The sequence below is a fragment of the Aphelocoma coerulescens genome, assembly GCF_041296385.1.
Source record: "Aphelocoma coerulescens isolate FSJ_1873_10779 chromosome Z unlocalized genomic scaffold, UR_Acoe_1.0 ChrZ, whole genome shotgun sequence".
NCBI classification, from domain to species: Eukaryota; Metazoa; Chordata; class Aves; order Passeriformes; family Corvidae; genus Aphelocoma; species Aphelocoma coerulescens.
In genome coordinates, this window is record NW_027184085.1 from 37132833 (window position 1) to 37159560 (window position 26728).

General features: G+C 35.7%; 1 protein-coding gene across 1 annotated transcript in view; it reads right to left on the reverse strand.

Annotated features, from left to right (window-relative positions):
• Window positions 1-640: 640 nt before the first annotated feature.
• RASEF (RAS and EF-hand domain containing) overlaps window positions 641-26728 on the reverse strand; it is a 33222-nt gene continuing 7134 nt past the window's right edge. The window contains exons 2-17 of the mRNA XM_069001941.1: window positions 23313-23459; window positions 22440-22530; window positions 19245-19340; window positions 18189-18266; window positions 17588-17703; window positions 16794-16862; window positions 15804-15888; window positions 14309-14400; window positions 11278-11512; window positions 10112-10249; window positions 9876-10023; window positions 8884-8965; window positions 7362-7476; window positions 6528-6647; window positions 5450-5526; window positions 641-4376 (exon numbers count right to left, since the gene is read on the reverse strand). Coding sequence (XP_068858042.1) covers window positions 4268-4376; window positions 5450-5526; window positions 6528-6647; window positions 7362-7476; window positions 8884-8965; window positions 9876-10023; window positions 10112-10249; window positions 11278-11512; window positions 14309-14400; window positions 15804-15888; window positions 16794-16862; window positions 17588-17703; window positions 18189-18266; window positions 19245-19340; window positions 22440-22530; window positions 23313-23459 — 1798 coding nt within the window. The 3' untranslated portion in view covers window positions 641-4267. The remainder of the gene's footprint in view (window positions 4377-5449; window positions 5527-6527; window positions 6648-7361; window positions 7477-8883; window positions 8966-9875; window positions 10024-10111; window positions 10250-11277; window positions 11513-14308; window positions 14401-15803; window positions 15889-16793; window positions 16863-17587; window positions 17704-18188; window positions 18267-19244; window positions 19341-22439; window positions 22531-23312; window positions 23460-26728) is intronic.

Sequence of the window (26728 nt, forward strand, 5' to 3'; positions counted from 1 at the left end):
TACATGACTTATTGGTCAATTTTTATAATTTTCTAATACAGCTAGAAACATCTTGGAAATATGTCTCTTTATAATATAATGAAATGCCATGACTATATGAATATATTTCTCCCTTTGGTTTATGAATTGGGGATTGTTGACTGCAGTATTTTTACCTAAAAAGCTACCCTACCACTGCTGTACAGCAGTGGATAGAGGAAAAAAAAGAAAACCTCTTTAAAAGGATCTGTATATGGATTGCTTGCACTAGCACAGAACCTATTACTTTATTTGGAGATCTGCATGTATGCACAGCTAAACAACATTCCTTGCAGGAGTGGCCCATAGATATTTTCCTTAAAGTATGTTTTAACATCCTACACAGATTTATAACCGTAATTTTTTTTCCTAACAGAGGATTTTCTAGTCAATACAAAAGTAGTTACACAGAAAAATACTTAACCAATGTAAGGCCATAAGAGAACTTAGAAGCTGCAGCTTGTCTTATTAAGCCACTAATATATCCTAAACAGGCACAAAGTGGTTACAAGAATTTACCTGATCAAAGCATTTTTGGAGCATGTCACAGAAATTATTGCCTCAGAAATGTGTAATACATTACAATTAAAATGGGTCAAAAACACAAGATAATGTTTCCATGTCAAGTGAATAAAAATAATTTATTTACAGATCATGAGGAAAAACATAGAAGACCTTTCCTTTTCAAATAAATACATGTATTAAGGGAACACTTCCACTAACTAAAAAAATAAATTTGTGCGATTAAATGAATAGTTCTTATGTATTAAATAAAAACCATAAAAACATTCAAAGGACAATAGTGCAACCATTTCAGAGCATAAAGCTGATGTTTGCCATTTTACCATTTAGGCTGAAGACAAGGTAACCTTTTAAAGCAAAACAACAGAAAAATTTATGCATTCATTTTTTCCATGTATAAATACATGCTTTAATTTCTAGATTTAAATGTTTTTCCAAGTTCTTTTGCTTTAACATGAATTCAACATGGTACTATGCAAGCATTCAAGACATGATGGAGCTGACCATCACAGGATTTCTAAAACAAGTTCCAACTGAGCTATAGCTATATCCCCATTTAGTAGTGCTTTTTAAGTCATCTAGACGTTGATCATAAAATTACTCCAAGGTAAAACTTTGTTAACAGTTAACAATCTTCAACCCTGAATCTTATTTTAAAAACAACACTGCTTCAAATTAAAGTTGTTTTCCATAACACAAAACAATTACAGAGCTTAATAAATGGATTCAGCTTTACTAATTTGGCTAAATAACATAAGATAGATTTTGGTCATTAAAATAAATTAAAAACAGAAGTACCTAAAACATCAGTGGCCTGTAGATATGGAAAAACTGCTGTGAAGGTAGGTCCCTGAACTCACATCCTTCAACCAGCCTCACTACAAGCATGGACATTCACATGGCACCCTCTGTATGATAAAAATATTAGATATGAAAGCAATTACTACACATGCACACATGCTGCTAATTCTGGGATGTGGAACCCACATTTGCAAGAGATACCCCTGATGTTGTTACACTGGTGGAGAGAAGGCCAAGGGAGATCTATGGACACTGAAAGGGAAGCAACCAAGATTGTAGTCAAACTCTTGTTAATAGCAGGAGGTGATATTATGGGGGAAAACGGTCATAAATTTGTAGTCATTTGGGAAACTGAGGTTGGATATGAAGAGAAATGTTTATCCAGAAAAAGAGGACAAGTATGAGAACATGCTTCCCAGAATGGTGGTAGTACCTCTGCCTTGGGTCATTTTCACAGGCTGGCTAGCCAAACCCACGGATAACCAAATATAGGGCTGGCAAAAGTCCGTCTCTGCTTGTGTCCTTGGAAGGTTGGACAAAACCACTTCCAGAAATCCTTCCTGCAAACAACTTTATGTGGTTCTCTGTATCCAGCAGAAACACTTCACTCATGCAGGTGTGTCAATAATGTTTAGGCAAACATTTCACCTCATTTACTGCATTTACAAGACCACAGAGGTGGTCAAACACAGTAGCTCAGAAAACACACATAGAACACTGATCCCCAGTCTAGGCTCTCCAAGTTACTGAACGAGAAATGTTTTGGAATATAAGTAACAGCTTATAATCATGATCTTATCCTGATAAAATGCAAATGTCTGCATGCTGAAGGTTCACACTTCAGAAACCAAGCACTGGATCATTTTCCTCTCTTCTTCCTACAGCTGCAGGAAGAATTATCTGCAAACACATCCCAAATTAATTTTACTTCCATTCACTCACATGGACAGAGGGAAGGGTTCACACAAGACCACAGAATAGGCCCTCATCAGTGCAGTCAGTTAACCGTGGCTTTTCTTCTCAAAGAAGCTAACTGAAGCGATATATTTTTTATAAAAAATAATATAGGGTTAACAGCAAACAATATGTATGTGATCAGGCATATTCCTGATACACCTGCGTGCCCCACATTCTCTGCCACCTGCTCCACATAAGTCTCAGAACTACAGTAAGGCCTCCTGTACTGCTGTGTGAGAAGATGCTACAACCCTGTAATCTCCTGCATGGAATTAGGTAGCATGCGAAGATTCTCTTAGTACTTAAAAAAAACCCCCACCAAACATGTTTTGTCTTCTACGTGTGAACTACTGTATAGTGAAATAAAATGTCTTATTCGTTCTGGCATTAGATTTCTCTCTCGTGTTAAAAAATTTTCTGGTAATTACTTGAGGATTAGCTGCTCTGATTAGAGGTTTGAAAGGATGCCTAAAAACAATACTTTTCCTAGTTTAAACTATTTTTTTTGTAAATTATGAACCATCCTGTTTTTTAGACCTCCACATTTTATACAAGAGGTAACACAGTACAGGCTATACAGTGTTCACATAGAGGGCTGATAAAACGCAGCAAGAGCTGCTAGTCATATGGGTTCTCCATCAGTTGATAAAACTTAACCCAAGTCTGATTTACTGAATTAGGCTTCAGCCTGGAGATGTTTTATTAATGGAAACAGAGGAGACAACAGTTTGCTGGCTCTGAAAAGGTCCTATCCTATTTTGATCAAAATCAGTGAACGCTAAAAGGAACTGGATTATGACTGCTAACTGTGTCCATAATTTTTCACTACACTGTAGAACTCTTGCGGACTACTTCAAGGAGTAATAACTCAGTTTTTAGAGATGCTGACCCTACTAAGTTTCTCAGAACTTTTCTAAAATCAGGTGAAGGAACTCTGATTAAGGTATGTGGTTGCTGTTCATTCCAGGGTTCTCTTTTAATGAACAATTTATACAAAAGCTTGTGCATGTGCAGCAATTCTTTCATCTGCAGAACTGAAACTTTAAAAAATGCATTAAAAATATCCATTAAATCAGACTCCTATGTGCTATTACAATCCTTCAGAATCAATCCTATTATAACCTGAATGGAAGATATTTGAAAAACAAGGGGAAGATTACAATTCATATCACTCTGTAATACCAATAATGATCTAGCCTAAATTTTAGCAATCCTACATATCACAGGTGTTACATTCTCTCTGGAATTTTTAACTGTAATAGTCCAGACAAATGTTTCTTTCACCTCTGAACTGTGTAGGACAGGTGTAAAGTCTACTTCTCCGTTCTTAATCAAACCCCAACACTCAAAATGAAATACATTCTAACTAGCCAACTTTTGAGGAACTACAACAGAATGCCATGCACCTGCCACTGTCTTCTCCTGACAAGAGACCATTCTGGTTCCCCTAAACTTAGGGATTACTTGGACCTAGGCCACCTTTTAATGGTTTGGATTTTTCTTATGAAATGTTTCAACATATACTTAAGGCTGTCAAAAACTAGATAAGCAGACATGATCAAAAAGAGATTAAATGAATTGAAGCTCTAATTTTTTCTTTACTTCTGAGTGATACTGGATATTACTAAGTTCTGTATGTAAGAAATACTGATGTCATAAAGAAACATGCAGGTAGAGACATTAATACATACTACAATATTGTATGCAATGACTACTGTGGCATTGATTCTGAGCTCATTGCAATTAATTATATTACTTAAGAAAAGTGAAAACAGAGTCTATGAGGTGAAGCAATTTCACAAATTTGAATGAGTAGAAAGTAGAGTCTGGATTTTGAACATTATGTGTAATTTCTAAATATCCAAATGTATAAATCCATAATAAAAAGAAAACATTACTGAAATATTTCAGTTTGGTTTCTGGCTTTTTAAATGTACAAGTTACTTAGGTGAGGAAAATCATCTGTCGTTTAAACATTGCAACAGTTTTTTGTGATGGCCGACTTTTTGACAGGTGCCCCAGCCAGGCTGGTTACTGATCTTGTATCATCTTGAGTATCACTTCGTTTTCGCACCTCACTGTAAAAAAAAAAACAAACCACAACTAAACAAAAAATGTGCTCAATTATCATGTTTCTCTTCATGTTCACTCTTCCACTTTTCCCACTATATGTCAAAGAGCTCATCACCATCTATCTATCGTATGGCTAATACTATGGAATTTAGCACAGAATCAACATGTCTCACATTCCAATTTGGGAATCATTTTTATATTTCTATGCAAATCATAGTGATAAAAATATAATTTTTTAAATATCTAATAACTCCCCTGTGTTCTGATTTACCTTTCCTTTTCTTTTGAGAATTTTTTCCTACTTTAATATTTTATTATAGAAAAAGAGTATTTCATAGCTCTAAGTATAAAACCAAATAGCTTCAGTTTCAAGTATTAATTTACTTGCATAGAAAAAAATGCACATTGTTGGATGCTTTTTATAAATGCACACTTAAAAGCTGTGCCCGTATGACTGATTATGGATTACAGACCACTAGCCTTTCAAAATCATACTTTAACCAAAAATGGTTTGAAAAGGTAGTAGAACTGTAATATTTGGCTCACACATTATCATAGAAATGCCAGGGTGCTAAATGAACACAAACAGAATTTCTATCTTGTAAATAATTTACAGAAGGGAACACCAAAGAAAATATGTGTAATTAGAATGGTTGGTAATAAAACTGAATATATACTAATATGTGTGAAAGAATTAAAAAATAATTACACATAGAATTATTACATTTCAAAATAAATTATGAAAGAGTTAGGAAAATAAATCCATGTAGGATTAAAATTAAAATTCATTCAGCAAACAGGTTTTAAAATTGCAGGCTCCATAACTGAGTCCTAGTTTAAATATTAATTATTGAGATAGCTTTGTAACATTTTCAAGCAAAAATGTTACTTCATTAAACTGAGAATAAATCCCATCTTGCATTTTTCTATAATGATTTAACAGAGTATTCTTTTAATTTTTTTTTAACATTGGTACAATTTTAAATCTATGTGTGTATCTTTGTATGTATATTCACACACAATGTCCTTTTTATAAAATATACTGTGTTTATGTGAAAACAGAAACACAGCTACTTACCGAGCAAGATGAAGAACTGCTTCTACAATATTAGATCCATCTTTAGCACTTGTTTCACAGAATAGCGCATTGTAAGTCTGTGAGTAAAAACAAAATGTTAAGCTAACTGATCTGAGATGGTTCCCATGTGAACAGGTACATTTAATTACAAATTGTTTCCTGAATGAGAACACAGAGAATGATGACACATTTAAATGAGCAGGATTTCTTCTAGTGCTCTTCATTGTCCAACACATTCTCTTTAGTACTGTGAAATAAAACAGTAATTGTTTTTTAATTATATCTGGTTTATATTCAGTATATTCTGAATTAATGAACTGAATAAAAAACATATTATAAACTTAATGTCCAAAGTCAATCTTCTTGTTCACAGGACTGCAAAATAGAAAGAGACTTTCCAGGATAGGTTACTTAACCTAACTTGCTAGCTACTCAAACTACAGCATCTGGTTATTCTAGGTTAACGAAAAACATTATTCCATAAGCAACAGACATGGTTTCTGCCCCAGTTTAATCCATAAATTCTGCAAGCACTCAGCCACTCAAGACCCTTAAGACTCTCCCTATTATTCTACAAAATACAGGATGTGTGCATCTTATCCCCCATATAAATACATGCAAAAAATCCTTGTCCACACTTCTATTTATAGCAATAAGTCCTTTTTTCTTTATTTTTCTTTCACATGTGGCAGGAATACAAGGGTCTCTTGAAGATGAAAATACTCCACCCAAAAGCTGGACAGACATAAACCAGTCAATAGTGTGCTTCATATTTGAACTGGCAACTTCTGTTCAGCAGCAGAAAAATGCAGTCTTCTGCCCATCCACTTTTATACAAAAAAGACTGAGAAGTCTTTCACAGCCAATAATGAAGTTCAGCTCAGCAGACACTGAGATGTGATTTAACCCAGCAAACACAATCAAAACATAGTAGTTTAATGAAAAGTATCCATGAATCTTCATTACTTGACTTGGACAAATGACCAGAAAATTACTTTTGTTTACTAGTTTTTCACATGGTTTTCAGCTTAAAATTCCTAAGACCATTTCATATTAATGAGGTACACTTGGACCTTACCATAGCCAGCTTTTCTCCATAGTTTATAGGCACACATTTTTGCCCTTGTTCTGTAACAGCTTGACGGAGATCAGCCTTGTTTCCCACCATCATAATTGGAATATTCTCATGAGTTGCATCCTATAAAGAGAATTTTATTTCCTTATTGCTCGAACACTCAGAATACAAAGAAGTGGCTATCATCATCACATCATACCACTTTCCCTTCCACAAAGTCGTGCACACTAGTAGAAAAAATTTACAAATTATGAAAGCTATGCCAAGAACTTTTTATAAACCACTCAAAATGTAAGCAGTCAGCTTAACTATCAGCCTGCAAAGATGTTCTTCAATTCCCATAAGCCCTGTTTCTCAAAAAGGAATTTAATTTGTTAAGTTAATCTAATGGAATTAGTTACTGCATCCAAATGCTGTATGACAAAATCACTATAGGAAAAGTAACCAACTCCTATACCATGACAAATAGAAAACACTTTCACAGAAGATGAACTCAATATTTTGCTTGCCACTTTCCCTCCTATTAAGCACCTCCGGCATGAGAGAAAAACCCCTTGCACTAAATGTAAATTCCTATTCAAATAAACAAACAAGAAGTACAAGTAGAAAGAAATACTGAAAATTTCACTTGAACTATAGCTAATTTACAGAATCTAATATATTGGTTTAAAATGCAAAGACTCCAAGGAACACTCAAGCCATCCAAAAACAGGTATCTGAAATGTGCTGCCACATTCATTTCAAATTACAACTTACAGACAATAAAATTTTATAAATAATAAGGCTAACAATGCAATGAAACATAGTTTATGAGTTGTATATATTTAAGGGTCTTACCTCAATCATATCCACCCATTCTCTCACATTAATAAAACTTTTTTCACACGTTACATCATATAGTAGTAAGACACCATCTGCTCTTCTGAAGTATGATTTAGCAATACTTCGAAATCTTTCAGAAGAAAAAAAAAGATTTGCATAAGGCCACATTATCAAAAAATAGTTCTGTTTAACATCACTAAGAACACAGCATTATTTAATTTCACTACTGAGTACAATTCTCTCCATGTAACACTATGAGTTCTTGAAAACTGCTGGTGCTGGTCTACAAATGCTCCTTAAGGATCAACAGGATTCTGTCCTAAACAACAATCAATATTTTGTATACCAAAACAATCTACAGTGGATCTATTACAGCTAATCTATTCTCAAATTGTGCCAGGGGAGGTTTAGATTAGATAATAGCAAAAATTTCTTCTCTGAAAGGTTGGTTGGGCATTGGAATGAGCTGTCCACGGAAGTGGCAGAATCTCCATTCCTGGAAGTGTTCAACAGGCATGCGTGGATGTGGCACTTTAGAGGTAAACACAGCAGTACTAGGTTAAAAGTTGGACCCCATAAGCTTAGAGGTCTTTTCCAACCTTAATGGTTCTATGATTCGATGATCCACCTACACGTAACGTCCTAAACTGATTGGCTTACTTTACCTCCTTTGAAAAAGACAGGAAACCAGTAAAATTATACCAGGACTTCTTGATCAACTACAGTCATCTTTGTCATAAACTTTATACAATCTACTTGACCAAGTACAGCAACTAGGTATTTACACTGGATATTAAAATATCCTTCACAAATTTATTCTGTGGGAGGAAACTGTTTGGACCCCAACCTACATACAGCCCAACACAAATCTTGGTGAACGAACATATGAAACTGACTTCCACGGCACTAGATCAACCTCTAAATAAGCCTTAAAAGCTGACAGTAAAGAAGTAATGGCTCTCAAGTAAAGATGTCATAGGATTTTGAGGAAACTTTGCACAGTAATTTGAAGAATCTTGGATATACATTCAGCAATCTGCAAAGATACTTTTGGTAAAATTCTAAAGTCTTTGGAAAGAAGTTTTTTATACCAAATACAATGCAAATCAGGACCAGGATTTTCAAGGAAAGAATAGGAGACAGGGAGGAAGGGAAGGGCAGGGAATCTCTAAGAAAAAAACCTGCTTAAAAATACAGGTGTCTAAGAACAAAGAAAGCTAGAGACTAAAAACAGAAGCAACCATGTGCATCTACTCCATCGTTTTGCATTGACAAAGAGGGACACATGGATTTAATTAATTAATCCTGTGGTGAACCTCAGCTACTTCTTTCTATGGAGAGAAAAAATTACCTGAAGCATCACCAAAGCTAACACAAAAGCATTCCACCTGTCTTGAGGTCTCAGCACAGAAAAATTGCATCTGTTTATAGACATTTACATATGGACAACTGATAGGTTTTTTCAGCTAGGTGAAAAAAGGCAAACGACTTTTACAAACAAAAGAGTTCAAATTAGTAAGTGCAGAGGATCACTAACCTCTCCTGCCCAGCCGTGTCCCACAGTTGTAGCACTGTAGGCTCTCCATCAACAATTAGCCTTTTCATTTGAAAATCCACACCTGAAAAGAATCATGTGTATAGTCTAACAAAACCCATCAATAACCTTTAAAAAACTGCAGAAAATTAAAAGGTAGCAGCTATAAACAGTTTTTCAAAAATTCATCTCTTTTAATAGGTTATAAGATTTCAGTCAGTCATGCACATACTTCTTAACTGCAATAATCCCCTGAATGTATTTCTTTTCCCAGAAGAATTGATATGAATTGCATTCTGAACAACAAATAAGATCTCCCTCTGCTTTATTGTGCTAAACAGTTTTTAAAAAGAAATGAAAGTGTTTTATAAAAGACTTTATTTCAAATACCAAGGAAGAAAAAGATAAATTAGAATGAAAATCCTGACTCGGAGGCAATAAAACACATATATAAGTATGATTTGACTGGAAGACAAATTCAGTCTTTGGAATCGTTAAGAAGTTTGTTAACTGACAACTATACTAATATACACAAGAAGTCAGTCAGAAATCCTTCTAGCTGTATTTAAACCAAAGCTTCAATAACACTTTGAAGAAATGGCAACAAAAAATAGTATGAAAGACATCAAAGGATAGAATGAAATACTAAGGAAAGACGGAAGTGTTGAGAAAACAAGAAAGCAATGAAAAATGCAAGAAAGTTCATACACACACTGGAAGTTCCTTACACTGGCATTCCTTTACTGGTGTTTTATGTTGTTCAGAAAGCATTTTCTTCGTAAAGAAAAACTAAATTAGACCAGTATCCTATTGTCCACTACAAACAGCTGTTATTATTAAGCTTTAGTACTCAATTAGATCTCACATCCTAAGAAACCACGTGTGTATATCCAGGAAATCCCAGCAAGCAATCACAAAAGTAAGCTTTTCACCCACTTCACTGCAAAATAACAAGGACATTCCTTTGAATATTTTAAGAAGAACACCAACTATACCCAGAGTTGCACTGGTATTGCCTTGAAATTCATTCTTGCAAAGTCTCATAAGGAAACTGGATTTTCCCACTGCTGCATCTCCAGCAAGAACAATCTTGTAAGCCTTCTCTGAACTGGGGTATTTTGGAGTGCATTCATTTGCATCTGACTGAAAATAAAAAGAATCCCTCTGTAACAACTCATAAAAAAAACCCCTGTATCATTCTTTTCCAATTTTCCCCTGAAGAACTGGTTACCTCAGGGGTGAGAGCAGATATGTATTTCCTTGTTGAAGCAACTGAGCCACTTCGACTAACTGGTCGTGAGGGCTTCCAGTCGAAAACTGCAGCGCTGTTAGCAGGACTGTACGCTTCTTCATCCCTGATCTCTGGAACCTGAAAGTATGAGTTAGTTCTCTGGTGAGAAAAGTATGCTTTTTTGGAAAGGCACAGCTAAGACTGATTAAAACATTTTAAAAGTTTGGATTAAACAGAGATAAATTACCAGATACAGCTGTGCAATTCTAATCAAAATACTGTGATTATTCTGTTCTTATTCATTTTTGCTGTTTACTATAATCTACATTTTGTCTTTTAACATGTTTACTGTTCAGCATCCATTCTTTCAGTACTCTAATAGAGCAAATTATTTTCTATATGAAAATTTCAAATTAAAACACAGTCAGAATAAACAATTGTGACAATACTTTATTTCAAAGCTTATTTTTTGCTAACATTAAAAACTTCCCCAAAGACATTACTCTCTATGCTACTGCTACTCAAGCTAAATTAAGTAGAGCACAGCTGTAATCAACACTACTCATAGCAAAGTCTCCACAAACAGATACTAATGCCTAAATGCACAAGAAATGGTTTGCCTTAAAAAAACCCCATATTCTACTGTGCTCGATACTAATTTTGCTATATAGTCCTCAGTAACTTTTTCAATGTTACCAACAATAAACGGACACAGTAACACCTTCTTAGATTTTTAAATTCTCCAAGATTTAGCCTAAGTCAATGTGTGCACTAACAGTATTCTATCTCATACATGCTTTTTTCCTCCACTGGCACAGAGCAATAAGAGGTCATGAATGGAAGCTTATTTTACTTCCATCTGCTTTTTTATCATTAGAAAGTGAGATGCTTTCTGCATACGGTTTAACAACCTTCAAAAACCATGTAAACTTCAAAAATGAAGTTATTACCTCAAAAATGTATCAAAAAATGTAAAAACAAAAAAGAGAACTAAATATTTTTACATTCTCCAAAACATTTTCACTAATTTCATTTAAATGTATATGACCCAAATATTTACTTTTAACCAGCCTGTGGACAAAGATCCACTTTCTTTTAAAAACAGGAAGCTAATTTTGTCTCCAATCAAATGTCTTTCTCAGAGAAGAAGTAAATCTGGCACTTACATCGGTATCAGAAGCATCACCACCAAAGCCTTCTTGCATACACTGTGACCTTTGAAAAATCCTTTGATGTCTGTATTCCACTTCTGAATCATACTCATTTGAATCTCTCAAGGTAGACAAACCACTGTCAAAACAGCTCTCAGGTAAGCTGTCAACTTCACAGTTTATCCTCTGCATAGGATCACAAAGGGCTAAAGAATCATAATCTTCATCAACACAAGACGAATAAGATGACCTAAAAAGAAAATATTGGAGGGCGAGAAAAGAATTATTCCATATAATAAATTCCAATAATAAATAACTGTTCTTCCCAAAAAAATCTGAGCCCTTCTGAACAATCAATTCTTAGAAATGCTAATGCTAAGTTTAAGACTTATGCCAATCCCTATCTTGCCTTTATAAAGAATTTCTTTCTCAATCATATGACTTGGGATGCTCAGATTAAATTATTTAATCTATGTTACTGATGGTGACTTTCCAAGTCTCAGTAATTATGACTGTTAATGTTAATTAAAAAAAGCCTATCTAAAAAAACATTCAGAAAGTGATGTACTACAAAGACATAAAAAGAAGAAAATTATATACAATGGTTTAGCTAATTTTAGCCTATTCTAAGACATAAAACAACCTTAACATACAGTACCTCATTTAAATGAATGCATTTGCTCACAAAGGCACTCATGCCAATAAGGAACTGCTATAAATATAGAAGAGAGAGTAGTCAAGTTCAGGAGATCAGTAAGGTGGAAGAAGTTACTGAAAAATTTTCTTATACTCTGGTAGGCAAACCTAAAACCTAAAATTTTACACACAATTCCTCTCTTTTCCCTCAACCTTCCTTCAAAAATCTTTTTTTTTTCCATTCTGGATGATATAGTATATAAAACTACTTAAAAGAATGCTGCAATGCCAGTATGGCTTACAGAAAAAAAAAAAAAAGGTTTTATTTTTGTAAATAAAACCACAGAAAAGAAAGGTTAATAGAGTGAGTCTCAAAATAACTAATCTTATAAAAAAGTTTGCAACAGCTACAATCATTATCATGCTCCTGCAGCAAGACAGGGACAGGCACCAACTAAAGTGAGGCACTAAAGGTCTCCAAGTCATAGCAGAGAAGAGAGGGTCTGGCTTAGCCCTGCTGGAAATGGATGTGATGCACTGAACTGCTAAAACAGACAAGAACATCACTCCTTGTAAAAACAGCTCGGTCCCAAGGGGCTCCCCATGTGATGGCACAGCCCAGAAGAGAACACTGGGGAAAATCACCAAATTATGAAGTTGTTATGAGTCGAATTCCTCCCTGCAATTGGCCAAATGGCAGTGGCATTATTGTCCCATGCAATAACCTTCAGAACCATCTAATTTATACCCTTTCAGGCTAATGAATAATTACATGAATGCATGTGATCTTTGCTGTAGAATACCAAAGCATACATGCTCTTTGGATTCATGCATCTACCGGCCTATACCAAATCACTGAAATACTGAGGAAGAGTGCATGCTATAACAAAGTTAAGCTTGTCAGGCATTTCCTGAAATAAAGCTTTTTAGTAGGCAATTTTCAACTTCACTGAACCATTAATTCAATGCTGGGAATTTCGTATACGCTTAAAGCAAGTTAGACCGAGATTAATCTTACAGATAAAAAAAAGAAAAATTGTACTTTTTACCACAAATTGCTTAAAACATGCTAGTATGCAAACCAATACCTCTTAATGCTGATCTGATGTCAGGAGACAAAGTACTGAAAACAAACAGGTTTTGGGACATTCACATCTTTTTCTGTCTTTTGATACTGTCAAGTCATATCTGTTAAGATTAAGCTTTATTCCTACCACATAAACTTTCTTCTAAAGTAGCTTGTATTTCTCACTTTTGTGGAAATGCAAGGATTGCACCATGTGGCAGGTCCTAATAAATATTCATAGAGAATGACATCACTAAGCCTCCAGAGAGGTTTTAGTTACTTCCTCAGAAAATTACTCAACGTAATATGCAACTCAGAGTGGATGCCGCTAAAATTTTGCAGAGGGTCCAACACCAGGGAATTGGGTTTATGTGCATTCAGAAGAAGGAAACAGCTTGTGACAAGCAAACCTTTACACCCAGCAAACACATCTCCCATGGAAACAGCAGAGTAAGAGTGACACCACTGAATGAATATTACGAGTATGAAGCAGAAGTCAATTTAATCCCCATTCAAGATATTGTTCTCTCTGGCAAAATGTAAAACACAGAATACTAAGACCTCTATCAGAGATCTCTCTATGGCTTGGAGTACCACTGAAATAAAAAGAAGACAAAATAATCTATCAATTGAGTAGGGACACACATTTTTGCTGATAGATCTAACTGTTTAAAAAACCAAGTGTGAAGGAATAGCATGACTGATAGCATTTGAGATTGGCTCCAATACCCAGTGTCTTCAGTGAGTCTCTGAAATGATCAGAGGAAGTTCTGATCGATGATCCGTATCTAGTAAGTACAAAAATAAGTATCTCTGACCATTTAACACTTGCATTTAGATAACTTACTATTTTTGTACTCTTTCCCCATTAATATCCAAGTGCATTCACTACTCCTGCATGTCAGTGTGAGATGAGGTTGTTTATTCTTTTGAAGAATTAGGCCCACATTTGTAATAATTACTACATGGGGAAAAAGGCACACAAGCTGAACATAAACCCAAAAATGTTTTATTTCTCCAAGTACTGAGTAAGGCTAACAAAGCCCCTCAGAAGAGTTTTATAGTCTCTTGGAGACAAAGAGACTGAGAATCAAACTAGAATCAAGAGGCCAAGACCAAACAAGAGGCCGTCTGAACTCTCCATAAGTTTATGGCTCGCGCTGAAAAGAGCTATCCCGAGCTTTCTGAAGTAATTGAAAAAATTCATATTGACTTCAGGATACTTTGGATCATATGCTATGGTCACACATTACTTCTAAATCAGACATATTCTCTCTTACTTAACAGTAATCTGCTCTTCTAAGACAAGTAATTTTCAAATTAACAGAAACAAGTCTGGCTTACCTGTCATACCGTGGGTTTAAAGGAGAATGTTCACCATTAAATTTAGGACTGCCTCTAGAAATGGTACTTCCGGGTGAGGTGTTTGCTAAGCGCTGCAAGAGATACATAATAAATGCATAATAACTTTGATGAACACAGTGTGAGTATCTAGACTTGTTAAGGAAAAACTGCGCATCATCAAAATTACAAATTGGATGTATTTAATATATATTTCTTTATATTATATATATTTATATTTAGCTACTTAAATTCAGTTAAACCTCATACTTTATATATGACTGAGGGTCAAAAGGCCTATTACCTATAGCATTTAGGCTTCACCACTGCCTTTATACTGAACCTACCAGACACATTCAACTACAAAAGACAATAGAATTTCCAAGAGGATGATTTCATTGACTACACCTGAAGACTCTGAAATGCTAAGCTTTGAAAAGTAGTATTTAGAACATGGCATGCTGACTACTAAAAAAAACGGGAAGTGTCACTGGCTGAGCTAGTTTCAGTAGCGCTACCCCCTAGATCTTGAGAGAGATAGTGGAGGAAAGGTCTCAACTAATTGCATGTGACGAAGTATTTTGTACATTCTGCTGTGCCTCCACACATTCATTCACTGGGAACAGCTCCCTCTGTCTTCTCTGTAATACGCTCATTTAAAGTTCTAGGCATGACAGTAGGAAATGGTATCCGCTGTTGCATCTGTAGTGAATCTCTGGTAACTTGTATCAGCAAAAACCACTCACATTCCTTGGTAAGGAATACTGGAAACAAGCAGTGACCTGACCACTATTTTCCTCTTTCCTGCCCAGTGTTTTCTTTGTGGGCCCATTATCTCGTCCCATCCTTCTAAAAAAGCTATCTGCTTTCCTCATGAGGCCCAGCCATTAGTTTTAAGAGCTTAACAGGTTTCACAGGACAGCAAAATGACAGGGTAGAATAGGATTTTTGTTACTTTCAAGCCTTCCTTTCTCTACTTTGGAGGATGTCAGGTGACATTTATTACAAGAGACTCCTGTGCAGTTCTGAGACCCAAAAGGTTCTGACTAAGGTCCTTAACAGTAGTCCATGCTATTCATTTTCCCAGTGACTTGCCTGGACAAAAGTTCAAGCTAGGTTAAGATCCTACTACTAAAAAAGGGCAGTTTTCTGAGAAAGTGTGTTGTCAATGGTAGGGCACTCCCATATACACAATACAAATACATTCCTTTTAGCTCAAGAGAAACTCTTGATTTATTCACCTCATTAAATATTACAGCATATATTAAAAATTATTACTTTCCAAAGCATCTCAGAAAGCAGTTATGCTCTAACAAAACTTCCATTATTTCACAAAATGTAACTAAAATCTAACAAAATTCAACTACACAAGAGTATTCCCACTCTTGTCCCCTGAATAAAACTCAATTTTCTGAGTACCCACTGAAATACCAACTTAAATTTGCTGTGTTGATTCTTACATCTTCTTTGACAAAATACAAAAATCATAAATACATACCAATGATCTGTTGTACTTGCTGAAACTGTTTTCAAGTGCACTTCTTAAACCATCGTTGCTGTCATGTAACTTTCTATTAGCTGATCTAACAAAGAAACACAGTTTAACTTGCAGGACTAAAGAAAACATTAAAAACTATGTAGCTTCTCACAAAGAGAAATTTTTTAAATACTTCTAAAAGACCCCTTTTTTGTCTTTGGTAAATACTAATGAGTAACATGAAACTAGGAACATGCTGACAGATACTCAAACAAATTGTCTGAAAAAAACACTGAATTTTAGCCTTCAGTGGCAGCCCAGGAAGCCCATTTTCACTTCTGCAGCATGGTCTTTGGTCAGCTGAGTGGAAAAAAAGATACTGTAGGAATGGTCACCGAAAAAAAAGAAAAAGAAACAAACCACAACAAAACAACTAGCCCAGCCATTTTGGTACAAAATTACTTCCCTTTAAATATTGCTGAGGTGATTCTAAAGACAAATACAATTCATCTGCTCAAAAGAATTTGTTTAGGATAAGGAAATTAGCTAAAGATATAAAAAAAATCTATTCATTGAGACCCTTCTTGAAAGCAAAAATTTGTGCACCTATTGTATAATACAGCACACTCTTAGTACTTTCCAGACCACAATAAGAGCGGGAGTTACTGGAGAAGTAAAGCCAATAAAAAAAGGAGCCAGGCAATAATTTTTATGATAGCATGGATAGAATCAAATCTCACTCAGTTTATCAGAAAGAAATTAAAGTGGGGCTAAAAGAAATGAAAAGAAACCAACTGAAATGTTAGTGGGTCAGTACCACAGTAGAGTTAATATCACAGTAACATTTAGGACAGTTAAGAACAGCACCTTCTATGATAATGAGGCCATTTCAGTATTTTCACTTGATACTTTTTCCCAAATTTCAACCTGGTCTTTTGCATACAAAAACATTTATCCCAAATATGTTGGGACAAAGTTTGATAATAAAAAATTGAATTACTGAAAACTTACTGAAGTATTTCAATTTGTCTTTCCAGATTATCTCTGTCTTCAGTATACTCACGGATAATTTCTAGGTCTCTGGAAAAAAAAAAAAAAACAAAAACAAACACCAAATTTAAATGAACTTATACTTTACAAGATATTCTTCTTATATTTTTACAATATTGCTTTGGCAGAGTTTACATTTATGCTGAAATATGCTGAGAGCAGTTTTATGCAAAGGAAGATCTCTTGGTCACTTCATTAATCTCTGCCATTATAACTCAACAAAGACTGTGAATGAAAAATAAAAGACATACAAAATAATCATAGGAACTGCCCCCTTTTCCCTTGAAATGCAATTTGTATTATCTGAACATAACCACACATGAAACTGCCTTTTATGCTCCTTTAAATGAGTAACTAGAAGTAGCTTTCATTCACTTTAGAAAAAAAAAAGGTTCAGATTGACATGGAAGGCTTCCAAAACTATTCTCCCTAATATTCATACAGACATTCATGTGAGTGCAAGCCATGGGGAAAAAAAATTGCCTGGTGCTGTACTGTTGTTTTATTCCTAATTAAGTCCCACTAAAATCAATGGATATTCTTGCAAGATTATGAGAGTTTGCATCATATCCAGAACTTATTCTTTCAGAAACCTAACAAGAGAAGTGAACAGCAGTGATGGCACAGTGTCAAACATATACCTATACTTCAAGGCAAATTTAGAAAATAACAGTTGCCAACTGCATACATAATAATTACATCAGAAAATAGATTTTTTTTCCCGGTGAAAATATTATTATGTAGAAGTAACTTACCTCTCAGTGTTCAAAGACTGATCTGCATACTCGCTTTTCAAGGTATCTAATTCACTCTGTAGAAAAGCTATATTTGTCTGCGCTTCTAAAAGATCTTTCTTAAGTCTCTGATTTTCCTTCAAAAAAGGAAGATATTAGATGTTAGCTGTCATAGTCACCTCCACAAAATATTGATGTATTATAATAGTAAAATAAAAAACATCAAAGTTAAATAAAAATTAAACACTATAAAATTTTGGCATAGAGAGGCAAAGAAAATGAAAGAACACTAAGTCAACAGAGAAATCAACAAAGCAACATGCAAGAACCTCTCAGTTTTTATTTTTCCATTCAGTTACACAAAAAGGGGGCTATATCATCTCAAGCTATTTCTAAATGTCCTACATAGAATATGTATACATTTAAACAGGTACTTTTTCAACTTAAAAGATCCCCATACACTTACCAACAACTTTAAAATAGCTTACCAGTACTAAATATAAAAAATAAACCAAAAAAACCCAACAAAAACCAAAACCCAAATTCCCACAACTATAACAATCTGTATTGCAGATACTAAAACTGAGGCTAAATTAATATATTAATGATAATAATCCCTTACCAACAACATATCATGTATTCTTTTTTTCAGTTCAACTACATCTTCCCTGTGATTGACATATTTGGATTGCTCCTCCAGCTTGAAGGATAAAAAAAATGCACAATTAATGTATTAGATTGTTCTGATTCAATAATAAAAAACTTATGGAAATCACAATAAATAACCCTTTTACAGCTACTAAAGGTTTTAAAACTTAAAGATTTTTTCCAAATGTCCTAATAGACAGCATTATTTCAAAAATCACTTGCATTTTAAGAAATGAATAAGCATTTTGCACTCTTTAGGTATAAAATATTCATCACTAGTTATACAGAAGCCAGTTATTATGACATTAACAGGTGTATCCCCACTTAAAAAACTTTAAAAAAAAATTAAAAAATTATTACTACCTCAGATATGTAGTATTTGTACAAGAAGCTCTCATGTTTCTTGTGAGAAATTTCCATTTCTACAAATGCTCTTTTAAGTGCAATTAAAAACAAAAAAACAAAAATAATATCCAAAACCAAAAAATTGCTCACTATAAATCTGATAAAACTAACAGCAAAAACCAATGTTAAAATTAAACCCAAATTACAAAATATCCCAAAACATCATTCATATCGAGATTTCAGTTTACCTTACCAATTAAATTAAAAGATCAGATTGCATTTGGGTTCTAAAAGGTACTATACTACTGTAAATTATTATATCTGGGTTGCCAATTGCATCTTTATCTATAAATTGCAAATACTTGGCGGCAATATATTGGACTATTTCTAATGGATCAAAGACAAGTCTAGGTAACTGCTATGACAATAACCTGATGGACCTAGAAATTGTTAAGGCACAGAACTAAGGTAATAGTTGCTCCCTTTCCTAAGTATTTCAATAAATTAGACAGCATGAATACAAAAGCACAGAACAACACCACAAAGTAAAAATTACCTGCAGTTGCCATTTACTAATACACATTAAATTAGAAACCTACAACTATGATTATCCATCTTGGAGGCATTTCGTAAGGTCAAAACCTCTTAAAACACTTTAAAAACTCACCAGATTTCACTCACTTACCTTTTTAAGTTTTTTTATTGTCACCTGAAGATCCCCAACTTCAGCATCATACTGGCGCTTCAGCTCATTTAGGGCTTCTTCAGCTTTTTGCTTCTCCTGCAATATTTTCAATCTCATTAGAAGTTGAGACAGGTTTCAAATGTTTATTAAAAATTAATTCATCGGTTTGGAAAGTACATACTTTCCCCTTAGACAAATGTGTCTTTCCATTCTGTCCCTTCCTTAAGATCCACAGATTCTAATTCTGTTATTGCAGTCCACTTATAAAACACTCATAGAAATAAAATGGTGACATGGAAGCAAAGATATGGGTCCATCCACTGTTTTTTATTCATGATTCCTGTGCTTAACATTCTCAATGTCACTTACTTTTCCACTTCTTTTTCCTTTTAAGTTTTTTTGCTTGCAAGTGTTGGAATGTTAGAGGCCCATGTCAGTAAAAGGCAAGCAGACGACAGCACCTCTAGTTTCAAATAGTACTGTCCTGGGTACAGAGAGAAGGGGGTGGATTCACTGCTGTCTATTCAATACCACCCACATCACCAATGGGAGGGGGGCGGGGAGTCTCAGCAAGAAAAATGACACGGATGGAAAGGGAAGCAGTGCCATCTTTTGCCAGGGCACATGGCAGTGTGTGCCAGACTGGAGTCAGGACTGAACAGCAGCTGGGCACAAGGACAGAGCTACTGTTGCAGCCACTGTCCCACAGCTGCTGCCATCACCACAGAGAGAGAGCCCCTGCACCTGCACTGTTGCCATCACCACGGTCCCAGAGAGAAGGAGTCTGCACTGGTACTGCCACCACCACTGCAGTCAGCATCTTGGCAGCACAACTCCTTATTCACACAAACTATCTTTCCAGGTTTTGGGTTGTCCCTGTTTTCCATTATTTCAGGTCCAGGGAGGAAGCTGAGCTGTGGGAGCTTCCAGACATGCTGTCTTTGTTTTCCTCAGTGTCAAATGGGGAGATGCATCAGGATGGTCACCATTTTGCCTGTGTTTAGAGATTGCACCAAGTACTGCCCACAGGTATATTCAGTGGTGAATGCCCTTTTGTGGGTAAAACTCTCTCTTTCCCTTGAATACCCCTTATATCAAAGGGAGGTATTCCCTTGTATACCCTTAAATATCAAACCAAGTACAGTATTTTGAAATTTATTTTAATCAAAACAGACAGATTTTGCAAAGAGGATACACAAACCACAATGAGAAGAATAGTGTGTGCGGAGTGCTATAGATTGGTATGTGTTTCATTCACTCCAGTCACTCCCCAAGGACTTCAGTTTCACAACACAAGAAATCAGAATGCAGCAGTGACAAGCAGTGCCAATGAGGCAGGCTGAGTTTTCACATGGAAGGCGCAGGCATGCACTTTGCTTAGAATTCAGAATTAGAACTTCCAGTAGGTGATGCTGACATTCATGTGTTAAAAAATAATCAAAGTAATCAATTTAAGCTGGATTCCCCTACATAGACTCCTAAGTATTGTTTGGTAACTATTTGCTTCCCTTGAAGAAACAAAATACAGGATAGGCTTATGCAGAGGCAGGTGTCCCGGTGGCATGAGTGAGATCACTCTAACAATAGCCTTGATTACAGGCATTAAGATTAATGGCTTAGTACATTCCCACAAAGTAAATAACTTAACATTTACTCTCAGGGCGTTTTAGTAGGTGTGGCATGTGGAGCTAGGAGCTACAAGGAACACTGGAGAGTGAAAATGAAAAAAGCCTTGTGAGAAACAACAGCCCATATTTCATACCTACAGCTAGATGCAAACAGTGATTGAGAATACAGACTAGATGTAGATAATCCACAGAAGATGGATTTTTGCATAATGCTAGTACATAACTGTAGATGTTCTCAAAGGAAGCAAACGCACACATCCCAGTCATATTTTTAAAGCAGTCAAAAAGATTATTCAGGGCTTTTTTTCAGTGATTTATCCTTTTTTAAGAACAGTAATTTTTCAGAGAAAATGTATTTGTTTTCTAAACATTAACTACTCAGTTTCTCTGGAAAAAAAAAATTATCTCTACTGAGAGCTGCATTACCACTAGTTAAACATACTATAACACACTTTTTTTTTTTTTTTTTTTTTCAGGGGTGATATCTTTAACATTTTCATGCCATTATATTTTGTTTCTAGGAACACAATAGGCTTTTATAGTGTGGTAGGACTGTTTTCTCTTGTATAGGAAAGGACGCTATTTAAAGCAAATCTATCAAAATACCATTTACCTTCACATATCAAATACTGTGAACGACTTAAAATCAGCAAGTTGGCAGACAGCATTTTGTTGCTTCTGGTCTTCAAATACTCTGATGAAAGTAGCCATAGCAAATATATATCTATGTTCAGTATATTGTGTGTCTCCTACAGAGCAACAGTTATGCCCATAGTATATGTTTTAATTAATGCATTTCTTATGTCCACATTAGAACACTTTGACAAACTGTTATTCTTATGCCCATATAAAGTTCAGCTTATCTTAAATGAATGTAGTAACAATTCAAAATGAAGCAGGCAGCTGGTCTTGCTCCTTTGAATTATGCAGTCACATGTGGCTCTAATATATCTTTCTCTGGGTAAGGGAAGAGGAATTTTACACTTTTTCATATAGACTGCAGGTGGGTTGAAACAGCTAAAATTAAGCAGATCAAAACAGAACTTCCCATCAAGTTTGGGAGGCCCAGGCCCTCACACATTGTTACCACAGTTACCCTCTCTTAAGTCTATAGCTCTCTAAAATGTAGTTGTAGGAGAACAGAGGGAAAAAATGATAATTACTGCAGGAAGATCTACAAAGCAGGACCAAATAATCCAAGCATTAAATTCTACATAAATTAATTTACTAGGAGAACTAGATTCCATACTTTTGTGCTGAAATATCATTTTCTCCAATCTGTTTCCAATATTGGTCTCAGAAGTGGTCTCTTCTTGGCCAGTATGTTCCCACAAAAGGGGAAAGACTTTTTTTTCTTGGGTTTATTATACCTAAGCAGATATTCCTCTTTGGGGAGGCATTAAGATCATTCATTTCTTATCTCATGGATAGCTTTTTGTCATCCAGGCCCTGCCTACAGCAGCTTTGAGTCAGCGCATCAGGATCAAAAACACAGCTGGCCATCAATCCTGCTTAAAACCACTGAGAGTTTGGTGATTATGAAATTCTGTAAATATAAAATACTCACTTCCTTTTTAACTTTATGCTCTGCAGCCTGTATCCGTAGTTCCATCTCTTCCTCTAGCTCACTGAGTTGAACTGCTGCTTTGTCCTGAGCTCTAAAATATAAAAGAAAATATTCTCTCAGGAACTGCCCTCTGACTTGAAAGAAACACTGTGTGAAACACATCTGTCTGCCTCAACTGAAACAAATTATACAGACAGACATAGAAACAGTTTAACATTGCCCAGACCTTGAAACTGGTGTGGCTGGGAACCTAAATCCCAAATTATTTTTAAGATACTGGCAAATTAGATTTTAAATAATAGCTGCAAGCTAATGATTAGCATGAAATACATCACATCTGCATTTTTTAAATTAAGTTACAAAGATAAAAAGTGCCTCTCATTATCCTATGAAGAGACTTCAAAAGCAACTTGCATCACCCACACATGAGATCTCTGTCCTGAGCTAATCTGTTTGGTTTTGGCAGTAATGACGTGAGACTGTAACATCTGCCAAGTAGTTAAAACAGGTAAATACACTCCTTGAAGCTCACAAAGCAAAAATACAGTTTCTAAAATGAAAGCATAAGGGACATGTATGACAAAACTCCAAGCTGCAGTCAAGGAAGAGGAGTCAAAATGTTTTAAGCATTTAACCTAACAACAGAGTCTGCAAAAATTTGATCCATAATTTCTCAAAAGTATGAACAGGTAATCATTTGCATGCTGCTACATGTGCTTATGGACTAGTGTGTGCATACAAACTAACTTTGAACTCAGTTTATGGAAATACTTTGCAAGGCATACTTTGGCATTAACTCTCACTAGTTTAATCAAATGAAGCATGAGAAGAGCAAAAAAAGAAACTGCAGAACTGAAACACCATTCACAATACCTTTTTACCGCTATGGCCAAAGTTTCCATCTCTGTGCTTTGAAGTTTGATCTCTTGGATGAAGTTCTTAATGACATGTTCATATGGCTGGATTAATCTTGGTTCTGCTATGTGTATGTTTTGATACAGAACACTGACCTGCTCTTGTCTGGAAAAGAGAGATATGGACATTTTAATGCACTTACTTGGAACAATATTATATTACAAGTTTGAAAAACTTACTACAAATTAAGATATTCCCCTCTTCGCCTATTTTTAAAATTTAGCAAGCTAGATATGGGCATTGAACACTCAGTACAGTATGTCTAAATTCTTTTAAATTATATTTACCATTTCCACTTCTCTGTTTTAATACAGCTACTGCAAAAAATTTTTGCTTAATTATATATTTTTTTACTTCTATTCATAGTGTAGTGAAGAGAATGCCACTGGAGTAACCCACAATGTGTATCAAGTTTCTTGGTTGCTCTAATGTTAATCATAATCTGTGAAGAAGCCTAAGATTTCCGGAAGTTGCATAAGAATTGAAAATGGGTATGAATGCCTACTACCTAAGTTAAAATGGAAAGAGGGTAGAGGGAGGTAGGCTGCAGGCAAAATAAGAATACAGCTCTCTAGTTTCAGACAAATTATTCTGGTCTGTAACCAAATAAATTTGTCATTTTAAGAAGTTAATTCTGTATATTACTCTCACATGAAAAATGACAGATATATCTCATAAAGAAGAAAGAAAACATTTCTGTAGATACTGTAGTTGTTAAAAGCTCTCCTGAAATTCATATTGAAAAGCTGCCTCGATGCAGGTATAGTAAATTCTGATTTCCATTTAATCTGGACTCATTTACATAGATTGCATACTGTTTTAATTGTCAGAGTAAAGAGTCTTTACAAGATAAAAAGAATAGCATTATTACAAAGTCTACTACATAAATAGCACTGATTTCTTTTCATGCAACAAGTATGTCATGTAAACCTTTGTTTTACATGCTAGGTTCCAACTCCTGGACTACATTAGGCAATATGCCTAAAAATTACAGAAAAGATTCTGTAACAGTATTTAGCAGTCCTAAGGAAAACTGAATGTGATTGACATAGACTAAATGCTAAAATATGAACAGGTATTCAAGAACTTAAAAACTGAATGGAAAAGAAGGAAGAAGATCAAATCTAGAAAGGCGGAGGAGGCAGGCCAGTAATAAGGAAACAGACATCAGAAGCAGAAATACAACTAAAAATAATGTTTTGCAAGTTCAAGTCTAACACCATATCTAACATCACAAAAAGATGCCCTCTTTTTGTTGCTAATGAAAGTCTGAACTCTGATTAAACAATCCTCCTTGTTAGACAGCTGAAGTTCTCCTATCTTCAGTGGAGGCAGTGCTATTTAATACCTTCACCATACACATGATATCAGCAATAGTGTATACTCTCTTCACTTTTTCCCACTTGAAGCAATTCCACAGCTTTGATTATCAACACTGCAGCACTCTGCTTCTTGTATGTGATTTCTCCTCTGAAGGTCTAACTTACTTTATTAAAACAGTACTAAAACTGTTACTATAGCTCAAATTCCCATTTTAAACAATTTAACTATTTCAGGACACTGTAAAACCTGTTCCCAGCTGAAATGCTGACATTCATTTTGAGATACAGAAACATAAGACCAGCACAAAGAGATAAAGATTTACTAATGCCTGAGAAATTTGCGTACATACATGTTTCTGTCTTGCAAAGAATTTCCTTTACGAAGGATAATGCTTACCTGTATTTAATAAGTTATATATCTTCCCATGTATTCACACAATTTCTTTTTCAAAATGTATTTTAAACAGAGTAATGTTGAGGCTCACAAACAGTAACAATAACGAACAGATTTATCTGATCATCATAAGCTACAAACTATGTATAAATAATGTAATATTAAAGAACTCCTCAAATGTATATTTATTCAGCTAATGATTTGCCTTTAAAAAATGTTAATGACATTCCCAGAATGCACCTGGAGGCCTGTAGTCAGTGGCATCCTCCAGGATCAATACCAGGACCAGTGTTGTTCAGCTTGTTTATCAATGACCTGGAGGAAGGGATAGGATGCACCCTCAGCAAGTGTGCTGGTGGCACTAAACTGGGGGAGTGGCTGATCCACCTGAAGGTTCTGCTGCCATTCCGTGGGACCCTGATAGGCTGGAGAGTTGGGCAGAGAGAAACTTAATGAGTTCAACAGGGGCAGGTGCCAGGTCCTGCACCTGGGGAGGAACAGCCCCAAGTGCCAGCACAGGCCGGGGGTTGCTCCTACAGAGCGGCTCTGTGGAGAAGGACCTGGGACTCTTGGTGGATCACAAGCTGTCCATGAGCTGGCAGTGCCCTTGTGGCCAGGAGGGCCAATGGTATCCTGGGGTGCATCATGAAGAGTGTGGCCAGAAAGTTGAGGGAGTTGTGCCTCTATTTGGCCCTGCTGAGGCCGTACATGGAGCTCTGGGGTCCTCAGTACAAGAAAGACAAGGAGCTACTGGACAGGGTCCAGCAGAGGGTCCTTAGGATGATTTGGGGTCTGGAGCATCCCTCTTATGAGGATGCCTGGGCCTGTTTGGAGAAGAGAAGACTGAGAGGAGGTATCAATATCTCAAAGGCAGGTGCAAAGAGGATGGTGCCAGACTCTTTTCCATGGTGCCCATCAACGTGCCGATTTCTCCCAAGCACGCCGGTAGGAAAACTGTCTTCAACGTTGAGTGAAGGCAGGGGCCGGGGAGGTAAAGAGATGGGTGAGAATATTTCAAAAGAACAGAGGGATGTTTATAATAAGTTAGATGCCTTACTGAAGTTACATTCTGAGCCTCTTCCCAGCAAAGAAGTGAAAGATTTATTGCTTTGGGTTTTCCGTAATTGCCCTGATGTTGACTTTGAACTTCTTCTTACTAAATCAGTTTGGGATGATATTGCGACTAGACTTTACAATCTCGCTTCAAAACGTGAGAAGGCGGCAGCTATGTTAATCCCTGCTTGCCGGGTGGTGATAGAATTGTTGAACAACTCAGTGATTAATGGCGGCTCCGAAATTTTAACTGCGCCACAGGCAGAACAAGAAGCAACGGCCATAAACTAAAACACAGGAAGTTCCACCTCAACATGAGGAAAAGTCTCTTTACATTGAGTATGGCAGAGCACTGGAACAGGCTGCCCAAGGATGTTGAGGAGTCTCCTTCTCTGGAGATATTCAAAACACACCTGGACAGATTCCTATGTAACCTGCTCTAGCTGATCCTGTCTTGGCAGGGAGGTTGGACGGGATGATCTCCAGAGGTTCCTTCCAACCACAACTATTCTGTGATTCTTTTCAAAGTATATACAAACCTAGATCATGATGCTAACACCAGGTTGTGGGTCTAATCCCTGTATGGATCATTCACTTAAGAGTTG